The sequence below is a fragment of the Aotus nancymaae genome, unplaced genomic scaffold (genome assembly GCF_030222135.1).
Source record: "Aotus nancymaae isolate 86718 unplaced genomic scaffold, 86718_ANA_hifiasm-v0.15.2.pri h1tg000036l, whole genome shotgun sequence".
NCBI classification, from domain to species: domain Eukaryota; kingdom Metazoa; phylum Chordata; class Mammalia; order Primates; family Aotidae; genus Aotus; species Aotus nancymaae.
Genome location: NW_026988450.1, coordinates 86559864 through 86577532, shown reverse-complemented (window position 1 = coordinate 86577532; position 17669 = coordinate 86559864). Strand labels below are relative to the sequence as shown.

Here is a 17669-nt window from a genome sequence, read left to right as displayed (position 1 = left end):
TGGCCTCTCTTAGCCTGGACAATCTGTAGCTCAGTGACATGAATGGTGCCATATATTTTGCTGTGGATCGACTTCACATTCTCAGTTCTGAAAGGGGGTGGCCTGCTCTTCTCATTCAGCACTGACTCCAACCTGTGCTTACCCACTAGTTAACTTCAGTCTTTGGTTCTCAAAGAACTGTGCCTCCTATATCCCTTTTGAATTCTCAAGATTCTAAAAATAATTTATTTGAAGGCTAGATGAGATGGGGAAAGGCATCATGAAGGTGCATTTGGTGAGAGAAATTGTATCATCTGTTCTCATGCTGCTGACAAACATACACCTGAGACTGGGCAATTTACAAAAGAAAGAGGTTTAATGGACTTACAGTACCACATGGCTGGGGAGACCCACAATCATGGTGGAAGGCAAGGAGGAGGAAGTTACAGCTTACATGAATGGCAGCAGGCAAAGAGAGAGCTTGTGTAGGGAAACTCCCATTTTTAAAACCATCAGATCTTGTGAGACTTATTTACTATCATGAGAACAGCACAGGAAAGACCTTCCCCTATAATTCAACCACCTCCCACTGGGTTCCTCCCATGATATGTAGGAATTGTGGGAGTTACAATTCAAGAGGAGATTTGGGTGGGGACACAGCCAAACCATATCAGAGATTCACTTGCCCTCACTTCCCATTCAGCATCGAGCCCTGGCTCAGTTTCCCTGTCAGTCAAGTGAGGCAGTCAGGTGGGTCAAAGCCAGGTGTCTTCCTCCTCTGTAAATTGGATGGATCCCAGACATCGGAAGAGGACGCACTGGGGATTGAAGCGCTGCTCCACTTCTCCACAGCTGTGTGACCCTTGCAGGTCACCTAGCCTCTCCAGGCCAGTTTACTTCTTGCTGCAGTGGGGAAGGCATCACCACTGGCTGTGTTGTTAGGAGAAAAAGTGCTCGTTAAGGGACTTGGCCCTGGGTGGGCAGCAAGATGTGACAGCTGACATGGCTGTCATTCTCTCAACATGCTCCTGCACGGTCTGAAGAGAAACAACAATCTTTGTACATTTATGTAATTAATGTTTACGTGAAGCTTTTTTCATTTTGCATTGAACTTGGGCAATTGTTACTTTTCCAAAATAGAATTAGATGGTAGGTGGAACTGTTTATATAAAGATGACTGTGAAGGTTTTTAAAATCTACATTTTTATCTAATTTATTAAGGCAAGGAGGGAACATCTTGCCCAGAGCTCACCCATTAGACTCATACCTTCTGTATTAGTGTGTTTTCCTGCTGCTGATAAAGACATGCAAAAAGTCTGCATAATTTATAATGGAAAAGAGGTTTAATGGACTGACAGTTCCATGTGGCTAGGGTGGCCTCACAATCATGGCCGAAGGTGAATGGACTGACAGTTCCACGTGGCTGGGGAGGCCTCACAGTCATGGCGGAAGGTGAATGGACTGACAGTTCCACATGGCTGGGGAGGCCTCACAGTCATGGTGGAAGGTGAATGGACTGACAGTTCCATGTGTCTGGGGAGGCCTCACAATCATGGCAGAAGGTGAATGGACTGACAGTTCCACGTGGCTGGGGAGGCCTCACAGTCATGGCAGAAGGTGAATGGACTGACAGTTCCACGTGTCTGGGGAGGCCTAACAGTCATGGTGGAAGGCTAATGGACTGACAGTTCCACGTGGCTGAGGAGGCCTCACAGTCATGGCCGAAGGTGAATGGACTGACAGTTCCACGTGGCTGGGGAAGCCTCACAGTCATGGTGGAAGGTGAATGGACTGACAGTTCCACGTGGCTGTGGAGGCCTTACCATTATGCTGGAAGGTGAATGGACTGACAGTTCCACGTGTCTGGGGAAGCCTCACAGTCATGGTGGAAGGTGAATGGACTGACAGTTCCACGTGGCTGGGGAGGCCTCACAATCACGGCTGAAGGTGAATGGACTGACAGTTCCACGTGGCTGGGGAGTTCATGGTGGAAGGTGAATGGACTCACAGTTCCACGTGGCTGGAGAGACCTCACAGTCATGGCGGAAGGTGAATGGACTCACAGTTCCACGTGGCTGGGGAGGCCTCACAGTCATGGTGGAAGGTGAATGGATTCACAGTTCCATGTGTCTGGGGAAGCCTCACAGTCATGGTGGAAGGTGAATGGACTGACAGTTCCACTTGGCTGGGGAAGCCTCACAGTCATGGCAGAAGGTGAATGGACTCACACTTCCACGTGGCTGGGGAGGCCTCACAGTCATGGCGGAAGGTGAATGGACTGACAGTTCCACGTGGCTGGGAAGTTCATGGTGGAAGGTGAGTGGACTCACAGTTCCATGTGGCTGGAGAGACCTCACAGTCATGGCGGAAGGTGAATGGACTCACAGTTCCACGTGGCTGGGGAGGCCTCACAGTCATGGTTGAAGTCGAATGGACTGACAATTCCACATGGCTGGGGAGGCCTCACAGTCACGGTGGAAGGTGAATGGATTCACAGTTCCACGTGGCTGGGGAGGCCTCACGATCATGGTGGAAGGTGAAAGACATGTCTTATGTGGCAGCAGGCAAGGACAGAATGAGAACCCAGAGAAAGGGGTTTCCCTTCTAAAACCATCAAATCTTGGAGACTTATTCCCTATCAAGAGAACAGTATGTGGGAAACTGCCCCCATAAAGCAATTATCTCCCACGGGGTTCCTCCCACAACACATGGGAATTATGGGAACTACAAGTCAAGATGAGATTCGGGCAGAGACACAGGCAAATCATATCACCTTCTTAGACACAGTTTCTTTAAGCCTGTTGGGTGTGCTTCCCAAGGTGACTGATGTCATCTTCAGAAATGCTTTTTACCTTTCTGAGCAATATCAGCCACCCATGCAATGGGGCTTAGCCTGGTCTGAGCTTAACACAACCCACAGGCCTTGGAAATTGGGCACTGCCCCATGTCTGGAGATTTGAGGAATAAAATGGGGAGATCCAGAGAAGCAAGCAGGGTGAGGGGTTGGGGTGCAGCGATGATGGGCAGAGGTAGGATATGGTGTTTATTGAGCTCTGATTACATGGCAGCTCCCATAACAGCCCTGCCATCCCCAATTCTGCAGATGAAGGACAGGCTTGGATACAGCACAGCCTCTGATGGACCCTCAGGGATTTGCACACTGCGGGGGAACTGTGTGTCCCCAAAGCCTGATTTCTTGTTTTCTACCTTCATTCTTTCCATGTGTCAGTCTGTCAAAAAGCTCACATTGAGTTCTTGTGATGCACAGACACTCCGCTAAATGCTTTGGGATTTTCTGAAAACATTAAGGTCTCAGCTACCAGGAGCTCACAGGTTGGCTAAAGAGCTCAGTGCAGAGAAACAGGTGATCTCAGTGGAGATGGATGAAGATGAGAGATGTTCAGAGGAGAGAAGAATCTCAGCCTGAGGGAGGCTACTGGTGGGGTGTGTGTGTCGGGGGGTGCAGGCTGGAAGCCATCACACCCAAGGGAAAAGTTGATGTTTGAGATGGCCTTGCAGGAGCGAGTGGGTTTTCTGCGGGAGTCAAAGGGAGCATTGACATCAGCCTTTTGGATATGGGAAGTGCCCCCTAGGGAAGGCATCCTGCCTCTGCACACTTTCCTGTGCCCATCAGCTTTGACCTGGACTTCTTCCTCTTCAGTTTGGAAGCTTGTGGGTGTAATTAAAATGGCTGCAGACATGGCTTCTAGTTCAGGCTCAGCTGGCATCATACTGGGGACTCCCAGCCAGTCCCTTTTCTTCCTCTTGTATTGCCTTTTCCAATTTTTTGCTATTTTTCTTTTACTTGCTTTTCTCTCTTCCTTCCCCTTTTCTTCTCACCTTTTCTTCCTTCTACAAATTCATCCGTTCCACAAATATTTCTTCTGTATCTACTGGGTACCAGGTATTGCTGTAGGCAAGTGAGTAGAGTTCAGGAAGAAGAAGGAAGCTCCTGCCCTCATGCTGTTTATATTCTGGCAGGCAGTGGGAAAGAGACATAATAGTTAGCGTGTAAGCAGGCGATGCAGGAAGGCCCCGTGAAGACAGTTTTCCTTGAACAGGCTCTCCAGAGGTGAGAACATTGGCCGAACTGATAGCTGGGGAAGAGCCTGACAGGCAGAGGGGACGTCTGGACCTGAGGACCTGGGGCAGGTGCAGGCTTGGGGTGTTGGAGCCTAGAGGTCCACGTGGCTGGACCCAGCAAGGGGTTGGCAGGAGAAGATGAGGTTCATGTCAGGCCTCATGCGCCATCATAAGGACTTGGCTTTTACTGTGAGTGACTGATGGAGCTTTTGCATGTTTTCAGTGCTTTATGATGAAAAACGTTGATCATACACAAAGGTGGAAAGAGTGAAATGAACCTTCATATACCCCAAACCCACTCAATATTCATAAGTTATCACTTTTACCTACCACTGAATTCATTGAAAGCAAGTCCTAAAATCATCACATCATTTTGTTTCTAAAGATTTCAGTATGTTGTCTCCAAAAGAGAAGGAATCTTATCATCATTTTGCCTAAATCTATGAAAACTGCTTCTTGAAGCTGCATCAAATAATTTCACGTTCAGGATGTGCCTATCTCATACGTTTCTGGTTGTGATTTGCTCACTGTGGGCTTTCGAGGATCGCAGTGGCAGGGCCCGGATTACATCTTAAACACATTCATGTGTCTTCTAGTGTTGAGAACAGACTGCAGGAAGAAGGCCAGTTAGGAGGCTCCCAGGTGATCCACTGAGAAGGGGCAGGGGCCTGGCACAGCACGGGGCTTCTGAGCACCCATCCTGGTTCAGCCCAGATGCCAGGTGGTGGGCATGCTGGGGAAAGGGTAGAAGTCGTGCTCTGAAAGGCCCAGTGTCTAGCAGAGGAGAGTGAACCAAGAGTGACAGGCAGGATGGTGGGAGCATTAGCACAGCGTGTCCCCACTGGTTCTGCTTCCTCTAGTGAATCAAGGACGATGAGCAAGTGGGTTTTGGGGTCCCATGGACTTTTAGTCATCATGGGTGATTCCCTGACAGGCTGTGTTCCATCCTATGGATATTGCTAGCTCCGTGCCTGCATCTAGGGAGAAAAAGAGAGTAGAAACAACTTGTAATGTTGTGGGCTTGGAAGCAGCTTCCTGTTCAGTCGCTCTCTAGCTGAGTCAGGAAAACCCGAGACAAAATGACTTACTCAAAAAATTCTCTCTCTCTTTCCTTCGCCATGACCTGTCATTTCCTCCTCATCAACTTCAATTGAAACATCACTCAGAAGAGCTCCTGGGCGTTACTGCACATGCGCAGTCTGCACAAAGGAAAGCAATGAGGCTGACAGCTGATGGCAGGCAGGAACCTGGGCACGGAGAGGCAGACACTAAACACGGGGTGGCGGGCAGCAGAACCCAGGCCCTTCATTTTAGAGATTAGCAACAGGCAGACAGGATAATCCTCGGCAAAGTAAATGCATTCATTTTGGACAAAGCTGGTATTTTTCCACATTGACATGGCGAAAGGGATAATTGAGAGCAAGGCATGCTCCACGCCATCCCCGGAGCTGTAGGAGACGCCAGTCCGCTCGCCTGCCTGCTGGAGGGCGATAGCAGTTACCAGGCAGAGAGATAGAGAAGGGCTGCATTTCTCTTTCCAAGGCTTTAATTTCCTGCCTGTTGTCTGAGCTAGGCATTAAGGAGGTTGATCAGGGAGCGCTGTCACCTAGCTGAAGTGAGAGATGCTGCAGTTGCCTCTGAATCCGGAATGTTTCAGCAGAAGAACCAGCCTGGCTCAAGGCCACTGCAGCTTTGGGGACCTTCCAGAGCTTCCAGGAGGCTCACTTTTCCAATACAAAAAAATTGTCTTGCCCTAATCACCCACCTCAAAATAGCCATCACTGTTATTCTCACACCAGCCCATTTTAATTTTCTGAAGATTTAGCTGATATTTTTCTTATTTGAGAATTTGTTTTTGTTTTCTTTAATAGATTGTAAGACTGAGAGGAAGGACTTTTTCTTATTTATTTTTGTAACCACAGTAATGAGAAGAGTGCCTCACACCTGTAAAACATACATATTTCATAGACATAAAATAGTTATAAATATAATATGAATATGCATATAAAATACACATAAATATATAATGACATTAATTAAATATGTAATGGCATTAATATAATCTCATACAGTTAGGGAACACATGGGTTTGGCTTTCTGGGCAGACAGAAGTGAGTGGGGAGAAGAGGACTAACTGGGTGACTGGTCAGCTGGGTTCTCACCTTCCACAGGGGATGCCTCATTTTAGAGAAGAGAACGTGGTCCCTTCTTATGCCTTGCCTTGCTCTGTGACACTGAGTCCCAGCTGAAATTGCCTAGACATCATCTTTCATCTTCTCTGGAAGATAAACCAAAGAAAAATTGATTTAAAAAATTGTATATTGTGACGCATTTCAACGAAATGTGAAATTTGGAATGTCTATAGAAGCATTGTGGCAGCAGGGATCTTTGAGACTCACAGTGAGAAATATGTCCAGAAACAGGAATGACCTTCTCAAGGCCACTTAGATCTTTGTCATTGCTCTTCCCACAGCAGGTGGCAATCTCTTTGGCTTCCCTGATCATTTTCTCAGTATCTTCTGGTTTCTCTTCCCTCTCATCAATAGTTGAAGACTGGAGAGGTGATCCTATCCAACAAGATGTCCCCTCTTACTAAAGACGGCAGTGCTCCCCAACCCGTCTCATGGTGTTCTTGACTGCTTCGTTTATTTTAGAACACATTTTAAAAATGGAATCTCTCTTTAAAGGTGGAGAACTAAGAGAAGGGAGAAAGGAAATAACATTGAACAGTCACCACATAGCAGGCATTTCCCTAGGGAATTGTTTGCAGCCATGATTCTCATTTAATTCCCTCAAGGATTCTATGAGGTATGGTGGTTTCAATCCCATTCTACTAATTAGGAGTCTAAGACTTAAAGGTATAAATCAAATTACTGAGTGTCACCCAGGCTGTAAGTTTTGGGGATACTTATATCTGGGGCATGAGATCTGCCTGGCTCCAAATTCTCCATCCTCTTTGCTTCAATATTGTGAGTATGAGTGTGTGTTTGTGTGTGTGTATCCATATGCACATCAGAATTCTAACATGGAAGTTAACTGTCCTTGCTGTGGATGGCTTGAATAGATCTAGGACCCTCAGTCCCGTACTGTGCCTGTACTATAGGATGCACTGGGTACACATCAGCTTAATCCCTGTCTTTCCCTTGGAGCTGAGGGTCTCATTATTGTTGAAGGTTATCTGGCTCAGCAGCTCTGATTTCTAGTAGGTTTGAGGAAGGAAACATGACTGGTCTCTTTTGCAGTGGCAGCCTAGGATGAATTTGTTTTCCTTTTTCATTCTAAAATCTTTTTCCTGCTGTACCAGATGTTAACAGTGTTGTTTGGATCCTAGGCTACTGTTTGATTCATTTCATGGCACAAAGCCAGGGTTTATGTCAGGACACCCTAGGTTTTCCGTGCACACCTGGTTTCAGCTCTAACAAGTAGAAAATAATCATGTTTGACATTTGGAGGCCTGGAGAACAGGAACTGAGCAGACGACCATACGGCACATATTAGAATCAGTTGCACAAGCAATCCTTTTATCTGTTAATGGCCCCTCAGATGACTGTGTTAACTCATCCTGGCTGGGAGAGAATTGCTGTTCTGAATTTATAGGCTTCCGTCCTCTCCATGGGCAGACAGGCAACCTTGGAAATACCAGTTCCACTTAGCATCCTGGCATTCAGAATGTCTTGAAAATCTGCCCTCTTGATAAATTACAAACACTTAATCCAGAAATTGTGCTGAGTAGCAATTTAAAAAAGAAAAGAAGAAAAATGAAAGAAACAGGCCTATTGTTAGTAAAACAGCTTTTTATTGCTACAAAATTTATTTTTTCTAGCACTTCTCGAATCTCTGTAACCAGTTATGGGACAAAAATCAGAGGTTACATAGCTGCTGCTACATCTACCATTACTAGAGTTACCACTATCAACACCACCACCAATAATGTTAATAACATCACCATCACCACCATCACCACCATCACTACCACCATCACACAATAACTATACCATCACCATCACCATCACTACCACCATCACCATCACCATCACCACCACTATCACCATCAACTCCATCACCATCACCACCATCACCACTACTACCATCACCACCACCACCACCACCATCACCACCACCACCACCATCACCACCATCACCACCATCATCACCACCACCATCACCACCATCACCACCATCATCACCACCATCACTACCACCATCACCATCACCATCACCACCACTACCACCATCAACTCCATCACCATCACCACCATCACCACTACCACCATCACCATCACCACTACCACCATCACCACCACCACCCCACACCACCATCACCATCACCACCATCATCACCATCATTACCACCATCACCACCACCACCACCATCACCACCACCACCACCACCATCACCACCATCACTACCACCTTCAGCATCACCATCTCTACCACCATCATCATCACCATCACTACCACCATCACCTTCACCACTATCACCATCACTACCATCACCATCACCACCATCACCACTACCACCATCACCACTACCACCATCACCACCACCACCACCACCATCACCATCACCACCATCATCACCATCATTACCACCATCACCACCACCACCATCACCACCACCAACACCACCATCACCACCACCTTCAGCATCACCATCTCTACCACCATCATCATCACCACCACTATCACCATCACCACCACAACCACCACCATCACCACCATCACCACCACCATCACTGTCACTACCACTATCACCATCAACTCCACCACCATCACCATCACCATCACCACCACCACCATCACCATCACTACCTTCATCACCAGCACCATCACTATACCACCATCACCATCACCATCACCACCACCGTCACCATCACTACCACCATCACTATCACCATCACTACCACCACCACCATTAACACCATCACCATCAATGCCACCACAAGACCCCATTACCACCACCACCACCACCACCATTATTATCAAAATCACCAACTGCTACTACTGTCATCACTATAACCACTATTACTAAGTACTTTGTGGGCATCATCTCATTTAAACTCTGTGGCACTACTAGGAGGTTGAGATTTTGAAACCAGATTTATTTGACACACAGTCTATCACTCAGTACAAGAACACAAAGGAGCCAGAATACAACTCTCACTATTTCTTCTTCCTCGTCTTTATCATCTTCCTCCTCTTTCTCATCACTGTCTGTTACAGTTAAGTGATGCTTTACTATGTTTTATAAATAACTTCCTCAAATATGAAATTATCTCTTCTATTATCTTTTGAGATAATCATCATGATTATAATCTTCCATGTGGGAAAACAAAGGCTCAGCAAGCTAAACGGCCTTTCCTTCCAATCTACCTTAGATTTAGACTTCTTTTCTTGACATTATCATAGAGGAAAGGGGTTGGAGAAAAAAAAACACAGATAATTTCTTTGGTTCTACTTACTTAGAGCTTTGCACCCCACCCCTGGCAATTCTAACTTGTTAGCTCTTGGGTGGCCCCAGGGAATTCATGTCTCAAGTATTTATTTCTCATCTTTTGGGCTGTTATTTATCACTATTGCTGAAGCTTCCTGGAAGAGGTGGCACTGAACTGGGATGTGATTTTGATGGGCTGAGATAGGAAGGGAGGATTACAGACAGAGGGAGCAGCATGGCAACGTCTCAGGCATCAGAAGTCCTAAGGGGGTATTTGGGGTTGAGCTAAGCAGTCCATTTGGGCCCTTGCTTGGGAAATGATGGTGTGAACTCTGGACACCAGATTGAAAAGGCAGGTTAGGACCCCAGGGCTTGGAATCTCCAAATCAAATAACTCAGATATATCTTTGGGATAATGAAGCTCCTCTAACTAACTACGTTAGAGAAGAGAAGTGACTTGGACAGAGCTTCTTTCACCCTTTGGGAAGGATAACCTGCCTGCACAGGTTGGCCGAGGAGGGCCTGAAGGAAGAGATTGGGCCTGGGAACAGGGTGGGCTCCAGTGGCTGTGGCTGCAGAAAGGAAGGCCGGCTTTGAGAGGCACTGGAACGGCCCATGACGCTGCACGTGTGGAAGGTACAGACGCCAAAGAGATGTTACGCTGAGGCTTCCCTGATGCCCCTTCATGGATGACCCATGAAAGATCTGCCTCTGACACTTCTTTCTCTGGCCTCTTGACACCTTTTTGCTTTTTTTTTTTTCCTCCTTGCCGAAAACCTTATGCTTCTGATGTTTGCATCCTTAGATGTGTTTCTTTGCATTTCTCTTTTGTCCACCACATGCCGCCTACTTGCCCATATGTCTGCTCTTCCAGATCAATTGATTCAACTTTCCTGGCACAGGAGCAGCTCCTGAATTCATGCCTTTTACAAATCCTGATGTCAACTTAGGTGTTCACCTTCCTGAGCATGAGTAAGGTTGTTACATAAGATCCTGGGGTCAGCTGAGGAAGCGGAGAGCTGCTGAGACCTTGCTGCATCCCCAAATGGTGATCACATCACCCCAGAGAGGAAAGCAAAGCTTCATACCCCGACCACATCAGCATCTTAATGAGCCATTCTGCCCAGTCATGGCCCAGACCTCTGCATCCCCTCCCTCTCATCCTTTCCTACAAACCATTAGGTGTCCCAATCTCTCCTTTCAGTCTTTCCTCTCAGCATAGTTACATTGCTGGCTTGGGTTCTAAATTCTGAGGATGAGTCACCAGGTCCTCCCACTGACCTCGAGGGAAAATGGTTTATTCATCTTGTAAATAACCAGTGACTCTCTATAGAATCACCTGGAAGCAATTGGAGGGGGTGTCTGTCTAGATAGAAAATGGAAGGTGTCTGGTTTCCTTTCCCTGAGGAAGGGGGGGCTGGCAACTCTTAGCTGTCTTATGATCAGCTTCCTGATGTCTGCATTAATCAGAGCGGGATTGGATGGATAGAGAAACCCAGAGCCCCCAAGGCTTGGCTGTCTTCTGAAGGTATCTGTGACCACATTTTGAATTCTACCTGGCAAGTATCAAGAAACTCACTGTGACCTAAACATCATCACACCCTCCAGGCTGAGGCATTCCTCAGCTCACAGGTGTGGATCCAGCGGCATCAGGATCAGGCTCACTTACTCTCTCTGCTGGTCAGTGCATCTCCAAGTTGTATCTTCCCTTCCTCCCTGATACCACTTTTCTCTAACTTTCCACTGCTATCCCTAGTGTCACCGTCAAGGCTTGGGACTGCATAGTTCTCAAAGGGACAATTATTCAGCACACAAATGTCTACTGAGTGTCTGCCATGTGACAGGCACTGTCCTGAGCCAACAATATATAGCATCAACCAAAAACAGAGCCCGACTCTGCTTTCAGAAGGCTTGTGTCCCGCTAAGGGTAGACAGGCAATAAACAAGCACGAACACCAGTGGTCCATCTGGTGAGGATCCATACTAAGGAAATTATGGCAGGGTGAGAGGACACAGTGGGACAGAGGAGGTGCTAGTCTGATTAGGCTGGCCAAAGAAGACATTCAGTTCAAAGAGCATTTGAGCAGAAACCAAAGTGTATTGAAGAACTGATCTGTGCGGATACCTGGGGAACACCCCAGGCAGGAGGAAAAGCCAGCGGAAAGGCCTTCAGCTGGGAATGCATTTGGCATGTTCAAGCTGGAGGGGGGAGGCCATTTTGGCTGCAGGTGGGGAAAAGGCACATGGAAATGAGAAGAGGGTTGGAGGAAATGAGGCCATGGAGGGCGGGCTGGAGGTCGTTAAAGTTCTGCTCTAAGTGAGCAGGGGAGCATTGCAGTGTTTTGAGCAGAGGAGATGTGACATGATTTATGTTTTAATGATATCGTCCTGGCTCTGCTTTGAGGGGAAAAGTGCAATGGCCAAGTGTGAAGGGAGGCACGGTTTAGGAAGCCGCTGTGGTCGTCCTTGGGGGAGAGAATGGTGGGCTGGTCCAAGGGGATGTTACGGGTTATGCTGGGCAGGGAGAGGAAGCAGCTCCATCAGCCTTCATCCATCCTCCCTGCTGCTCCCAGGGCCTGCACAGATTGGACCAGACTGTGTGGTCAGTTGAAACTCCTGACCCCCTGGGTGGCTGTGCTTGGTCCAGGCCACCCAAACCCTTCATGACTCCTTGCTGTCTGCATCCTGCAGCCTCCCATCCTGGGCGACACACAGTCTTTGCCAATGTCTGGCTTTCAGCTGCCTCTGCACACTTTCCTATTCTGTTCCCTGCAGCTGATTTTTGTCCCGCTGGGAAGCTCCTTTTTCTCCTTCCAACATGACATCAGCACCGCCTCCCTGGGACATCTTCTTAAGCCCTTTAGGCAGAACCAGGAGCTCCTGATGCTTCTGAATGCCCAGCACAGGCTGTGTGGTCATTACACAGTCTTCCGTCTGCCTTCTCAGCAAACTGTGAGCCCCTATGGGCAGAGGCCATGCCTTAGTCCTGCCGGTATGCCCAGAGCTCAGCATTCAGGGGGACTGAGTGAGTGGACAACTAAGCAGGAGAGAGGAGCAGAGCTTTATCTTCCACTTTCAGCCACAGTGGGCTAAGTCTAATGTGTGAGACCCCTGGATTTCAGGACTTGAAGCTCCTTAAAGAACACTTGCCTCTGAGCTCCACCAGACTTCCCTCATGTCCAACTCTGATACTTTTGTTCCCTTAACAAAGTGGCAGCAGCCTCCTGGAGGATTATGTGCTAAGATGGGCCTTGGTTTGATGGTGGGGTTCTGAAGTGGAGGCAGGAGAGTACAGCAGCGCTGCATAGCCCATTGCGCCTGGGGAAGGGCTGTTTTTGGGAGGTTGCGGGTAGAGGTATCACAAAGCCTGTTTCCTAAGCTCAACACATACTAGTTGTTCATTAAATATGGGAGGAAGGGAAAAAGGAGGGAAGGAAGAAAGGAAGAGAGGAGGGAGAGGAAAGAAGGGATGGAGAGAGGGATGGAATGAGAAAGATGGGGATCAGTAGGGAAACAGTGGGATGGAGGGGGCACGGTCTAAGGTAAGAAAAAGGCCTTAGGAGTGTCCCTGAGTTGGGGGTCCTGGGACAGTGGAGATAAGAATCAGCAAGGGGCAGAGAGAAGAGGGCCAGAGTTGCCGAATGAGAGGGGAGGATGACATCAAGTTTTACGTCTCATAGATACCCTTAGAGTTATTTTGTAGAAAGCATCCCTTTTAGGCCGGGCGCGGTGGCTCACGCCTGTAATCCCAGCACTTTGGGAGGCCGAGGTGGGCGGATCACGAGGTCAAGAGATCGAGACCATCCTGGTCAACATAGTGAAACCCCGTCTCTACTAAAAATACAAAAAGAATTAGCTGGGCATGGTGGTGCGTGCCTGTAATCCCAGCTACTCAGGAGGCTGAGGCAGGAGAATTGCCTGAACCTGGGAGGTGGAGATTGCGGTGAGCCGAGATCGCGCCATTGCACTCCAGCCTGGGGCATCCCTTTTAATCATCTTCGGAGCCGTGAGAAGCCAGCATCACTGGCACAGGCTTCAGGCCCACATGGAACTGGATGTGGTCTGAGCTCTGCCCCTTACTTGCTGTGCAACAATGGAGACATGAGCTCTGAGCCTCGGTTTGCACACCCATCGATGGGGTGAGAACATGGGTGTTCTAGGGTCCTCTTGCAGAACAAATTAAGAAAGGACCGTGTGGGAAGAACTAGAACGTGAGTCTAGCACAAACAGGCGCTCAAAACGCAGATCTTACTCAAGGTCCCCTTTCACCTTCAATTCTGATGTCAGTGCTTTTATTTAATCAAGAAAACCTCCAGGACAAAGCCCAAAAGGGCTGTACTCTGTCCTTCAGATAACCTCTGTTTTACAGTGTATGCCATTACTACATTGTATGAATTAAACTAAAAGGGCTGTACTCTGTCCTTCAGATAACCTCTGTTATACGGTGTATGCCATTACCACATTGTATGAATTAAACTAACCAACACACACCTTACCCCTGTTTAAGGAGATGGCCTTAGGTCACCCCACAACGTCACCCTACTGGATACTGAGCCTGCATGCACTGAAGTGTGGATTCGCACAGCAGAAGAGCAGAGATGCCCTGAGTAACTTACCTGGCCATGAGGAGGGGATTGTTTCAGTGCATCACAAATGATTCTCACAGGGAAAGCCATGCATCTGTGTAAAGGATCCCAGCAACTCTCCATGTGATGTGGGATCCGGCTCAGACAAATTAAATGGAAACAAAAAAGCAAAGTTTAACAGATTGAATGGCATGCTGAAATTTGTGAAGGAAAGGGGGACGGGGGAGTGTGTGTGTTTGTGTGTGTGCATGTGGAAGGCTTACCAATGCAAAAAATATCTCTGGGAGAACTAACCAACATCTGGTAAGATGAGCCAAGGAAAGGAACTGAGTGGCTGAGACTGGGATTAAAAGGAGACTTTTCTCAGGTATTCCTTTCTGTGCCTTTTGAATACGGGGCCATGTATTACCAAGCACATTTAAGTTACAGAGCTGGGATCCAAAGCCTTGCTCCTGACCCCAAAGCCTGAGTCGTTCTTCTGATCCCACATTGCTCCTCTGTGGGGGATTTCCAAGGGACAGTTGTTTATCCGGGAGGTTGAGAGTGATGAAGACCCAAATGTCCACCGAGACTCACTATTAAACCAGCTCTAGGTGATGATTGCCTGCTTGTTAATTTTAGCTTCTTCTTTTACACTCAGGGAAAGAAAGGTGACGTGGGACCACCTGGAATCCCTGGATTGCTGGGGCCGCAGGTAACTACCTTTTACGTGCTCTTCCATAGCAACGGTGCTTTTCTCTGATCAAATAAATGACCAGGCAGTAGCTCTCAGGTGGATAGCCAGAATCCTGCTGGTCACCTCATCAAAGTATTAAAAAGAACAGCCAGTGGGTCACGTGTCCTCCCTCCTCCTCCTCTGCCATCCTGTACGGGAGCTGAATGACCACTGTTTGCAGTCCTGGAGGAATTTCCATCTGGAGGAGACAGATGGGGATGACAAGAGTGATGAGCAGTCCTAGGAGAAAGGGAAGTGCTGGGAGGCAAGGGGGGATTGCAGGACGAGGTGGTGGGGAAATCAGCCATGAGGAGTCTTGTCTCCCCTTGGTAGACAAGGCACTGCCAGCCAGGCTGGGGCGAGAGGAGCTTCTCTGGGGCACAGCTCTGCAGGGACCTGTTGCACCAAGTGCAGTGCTGGGCAGGAATCGGGCAGCATGTGGCGCTGCCAGAGTGCAGGGCATGGAGCAGCAGGGATAGGAGGATGAACCCAGCAAGAGTTGTAAGGGGATCAGCCACAGAGGCCAGAAAACCAAAAGGGGCGGCCACTGGGTCTGGGTCTCAGTCTGTCTTCCAAAACACCGGGACATTGGCCAAGACCTTCCCTGCCCGGGCCTCAGTTTCCCCATCTGTAAAGTGATGGGGTTAAGCCCCCAATCACAGAGGTCCTCCAGGTCATTCATGATGAAGCAGGACCAGCAAGCAGAAGGCACAGAAGGAACAGGAGAGACCCAGGCTCAGCGCTCGTCACTTTCTGGTTTTGAGGGATCTTGGATAAGTGACTCAACCTTCTGGACTTCAGTTCATCATTTGTTAAAAATACTAGTACAAATAAAAAAGGAGGACAGACCTGGAGGTTGAGGAGAAGAGCAGGGACTGTGAGAGGTGATAATGAGGTCCTAAGGCATAGCAAACAGGGCATAGACAGACATGGCTGTCCCCGTTCTCTTGGCCTCTTTGGCACCAAGCAGGTGGGCATGAGTCACTGCTGGGCTCTTCTGTTAGGTCCTTACGGAGTTGCAGTGAAGCAGCTGGCTTCAGCACCACCTGGGACTGGACAGCCCCACCTCCACAGCAGCTCCCCGGAGTGGCGGTCACACTGTCCTTCCCACATTGGCAGGGAGGCACTCATCCGGAAAACACTGCTCACTGCACTTCGGAAGCCAGTTTTTCCTGCTGGCTGACATGAAAGCATTCTAGTGAAAGATGGCACCTTGGATGCAATCTGAGACTTCATTTCTGCACCCTTCCTTCAGGTCGGGATGCAGCAGGAAATAAGAATATGCGATCCATCATAATTCACAGTTTTCTAAATATTTCTCATTCACTGTGGCATTTTGCTGTTAATAATGAAAAATAGAGTGGGTTTTGCCTTTGTTTTATTACCTTGCTTCATAGCAAGCCAACCTTGTATATTTTTAAATTCATCATCAATGCAGCTCTATCAAATTATTTTAAGCTATAATTTTTTTCCCTGACAACTCTTTGTTTGCTATCTGGGAAAAGAGATTTCGTTCTTTCATTTTTAACTTTGAAGTCATTTTCTTTCAGTAAATCCTTACTGAATGCCAGATACTGAGCTGAGTGCTATAGATATAAATATTGCCAGGCTTTTCATGGCAGGGATTTGCACCCTGTAATCGTGCACCCTGATGTGTTCAGGAATCTCAATGGTTCAGAACCAGGCAATATAACATTTGCAGTATGTACCACCTGGTGGTCTGGATGGGGCCACTGCCTGATGGAATTAAAGCTGTGTTCAGGTCAGCCACTCTTATGCTAAGAGGCCAGGTTTCTTTCTTCAATTTTATTTTACTTTACGTTCTGGGATACATGTGCAGAATGTGCAGGTTTGTTACATAGGTATACACATGCCATGGTGGTTTACTGTACCTATCAACTCATCATCTAGGTTTTAAGCCCCACATGCATTAAGGATTTGTCATAATGCTCTCCCTCCCCTTGCCCCCACCCCCTGACAGGCCCTGGTGTGTCTTGTTCCCCTCCCTGTGTCCATGTGTTTTCATTGTTCAACTCCCACTTATGAATGAAAACATGAGATGTTTGGTTTTCTGTTCCTGTGTTAGTTTGCTGAGAATGATGGCTTCCAACTTCATCTGTGTCCCTGCAAAGGACATGAACTCATCCTTTTTTATGGCTGCTTAGTATTCCATGGTATATATGTGCCACATTTTCTTTATCCAGTCTATCATTGATGGGCATTTAGGTTGGTTCCAAGTCTTTGCTATTGTAAATAGTGCTGCAATACACACGTGTGTGCATGTGTCTTTATAGTAGAATGATTGCTGGGTCAAATGGTATTTCTGGTTCTAGATCCTTGAGGAAGCACCACACTGTCTTCCACAATGGTTGAACTAATTTGCACTCCCACCAACAGTGTAAAAGCATTCCTATTTCTCCACAGCAGGAGTTTGGGTTTCTATGCATCTCAGCCATTTCCTCTGAGTCATTCTTTCTGACATATCCATGTGTCTACCTTGCCTCGGTCTGGCCTCTGTTTTCTCCTACTTACCATTTATTTGTTTGTTCATTCATGGATTTATTCATTCAACAGGTTTTTATTAAGTACACACTGAGTACCAGATTCAGCTCCTGTGATGTCAAATCTAAGTGGCTGCAGTCTACACCATGAGGATTCACACATTAATGGGCCAGAAAGAGACGTGGATAGAGAAGGTGTTTTCATCTGAACCTATTTATTTAGGTAGGGTGAGGCCAACAGATCAGGAGCTGGCCATCATGGAGGTGGTTTGCTCCTCACAGTTTCCATGGACGGGAGTGTCTGTTTCCTGCAGGGCTGCCAGGGTTGCACCAGAGGCAGTTCAAAGGCAGATAGAGTGAAAGGCAGACGT

The 17669-nt window shown here is 47.6% G+C and overlaps 1 protein-coding gene across 1 annotated transcript in view; it reads left to right on the top strand.

Moving 5' to 3' along the window:
* Window positions 1-17669, top strand: part of COL22A1 (collagen type XXII alpha 1 chain) — a 287201-nt gene that overhangs the window by 131734 nt on the left and 137798 nt on the right. The window contains exon 22 of the mRNA XM_064384626.1: window positions 14723-14776. Within this exon, the coding sequence (XP_064240696.1) occupies window positions 14723-14776 (54 nt within the window). The remainder of the gene's footprint in view (window positions 1-14722; window positions 14777-17669) is intronic.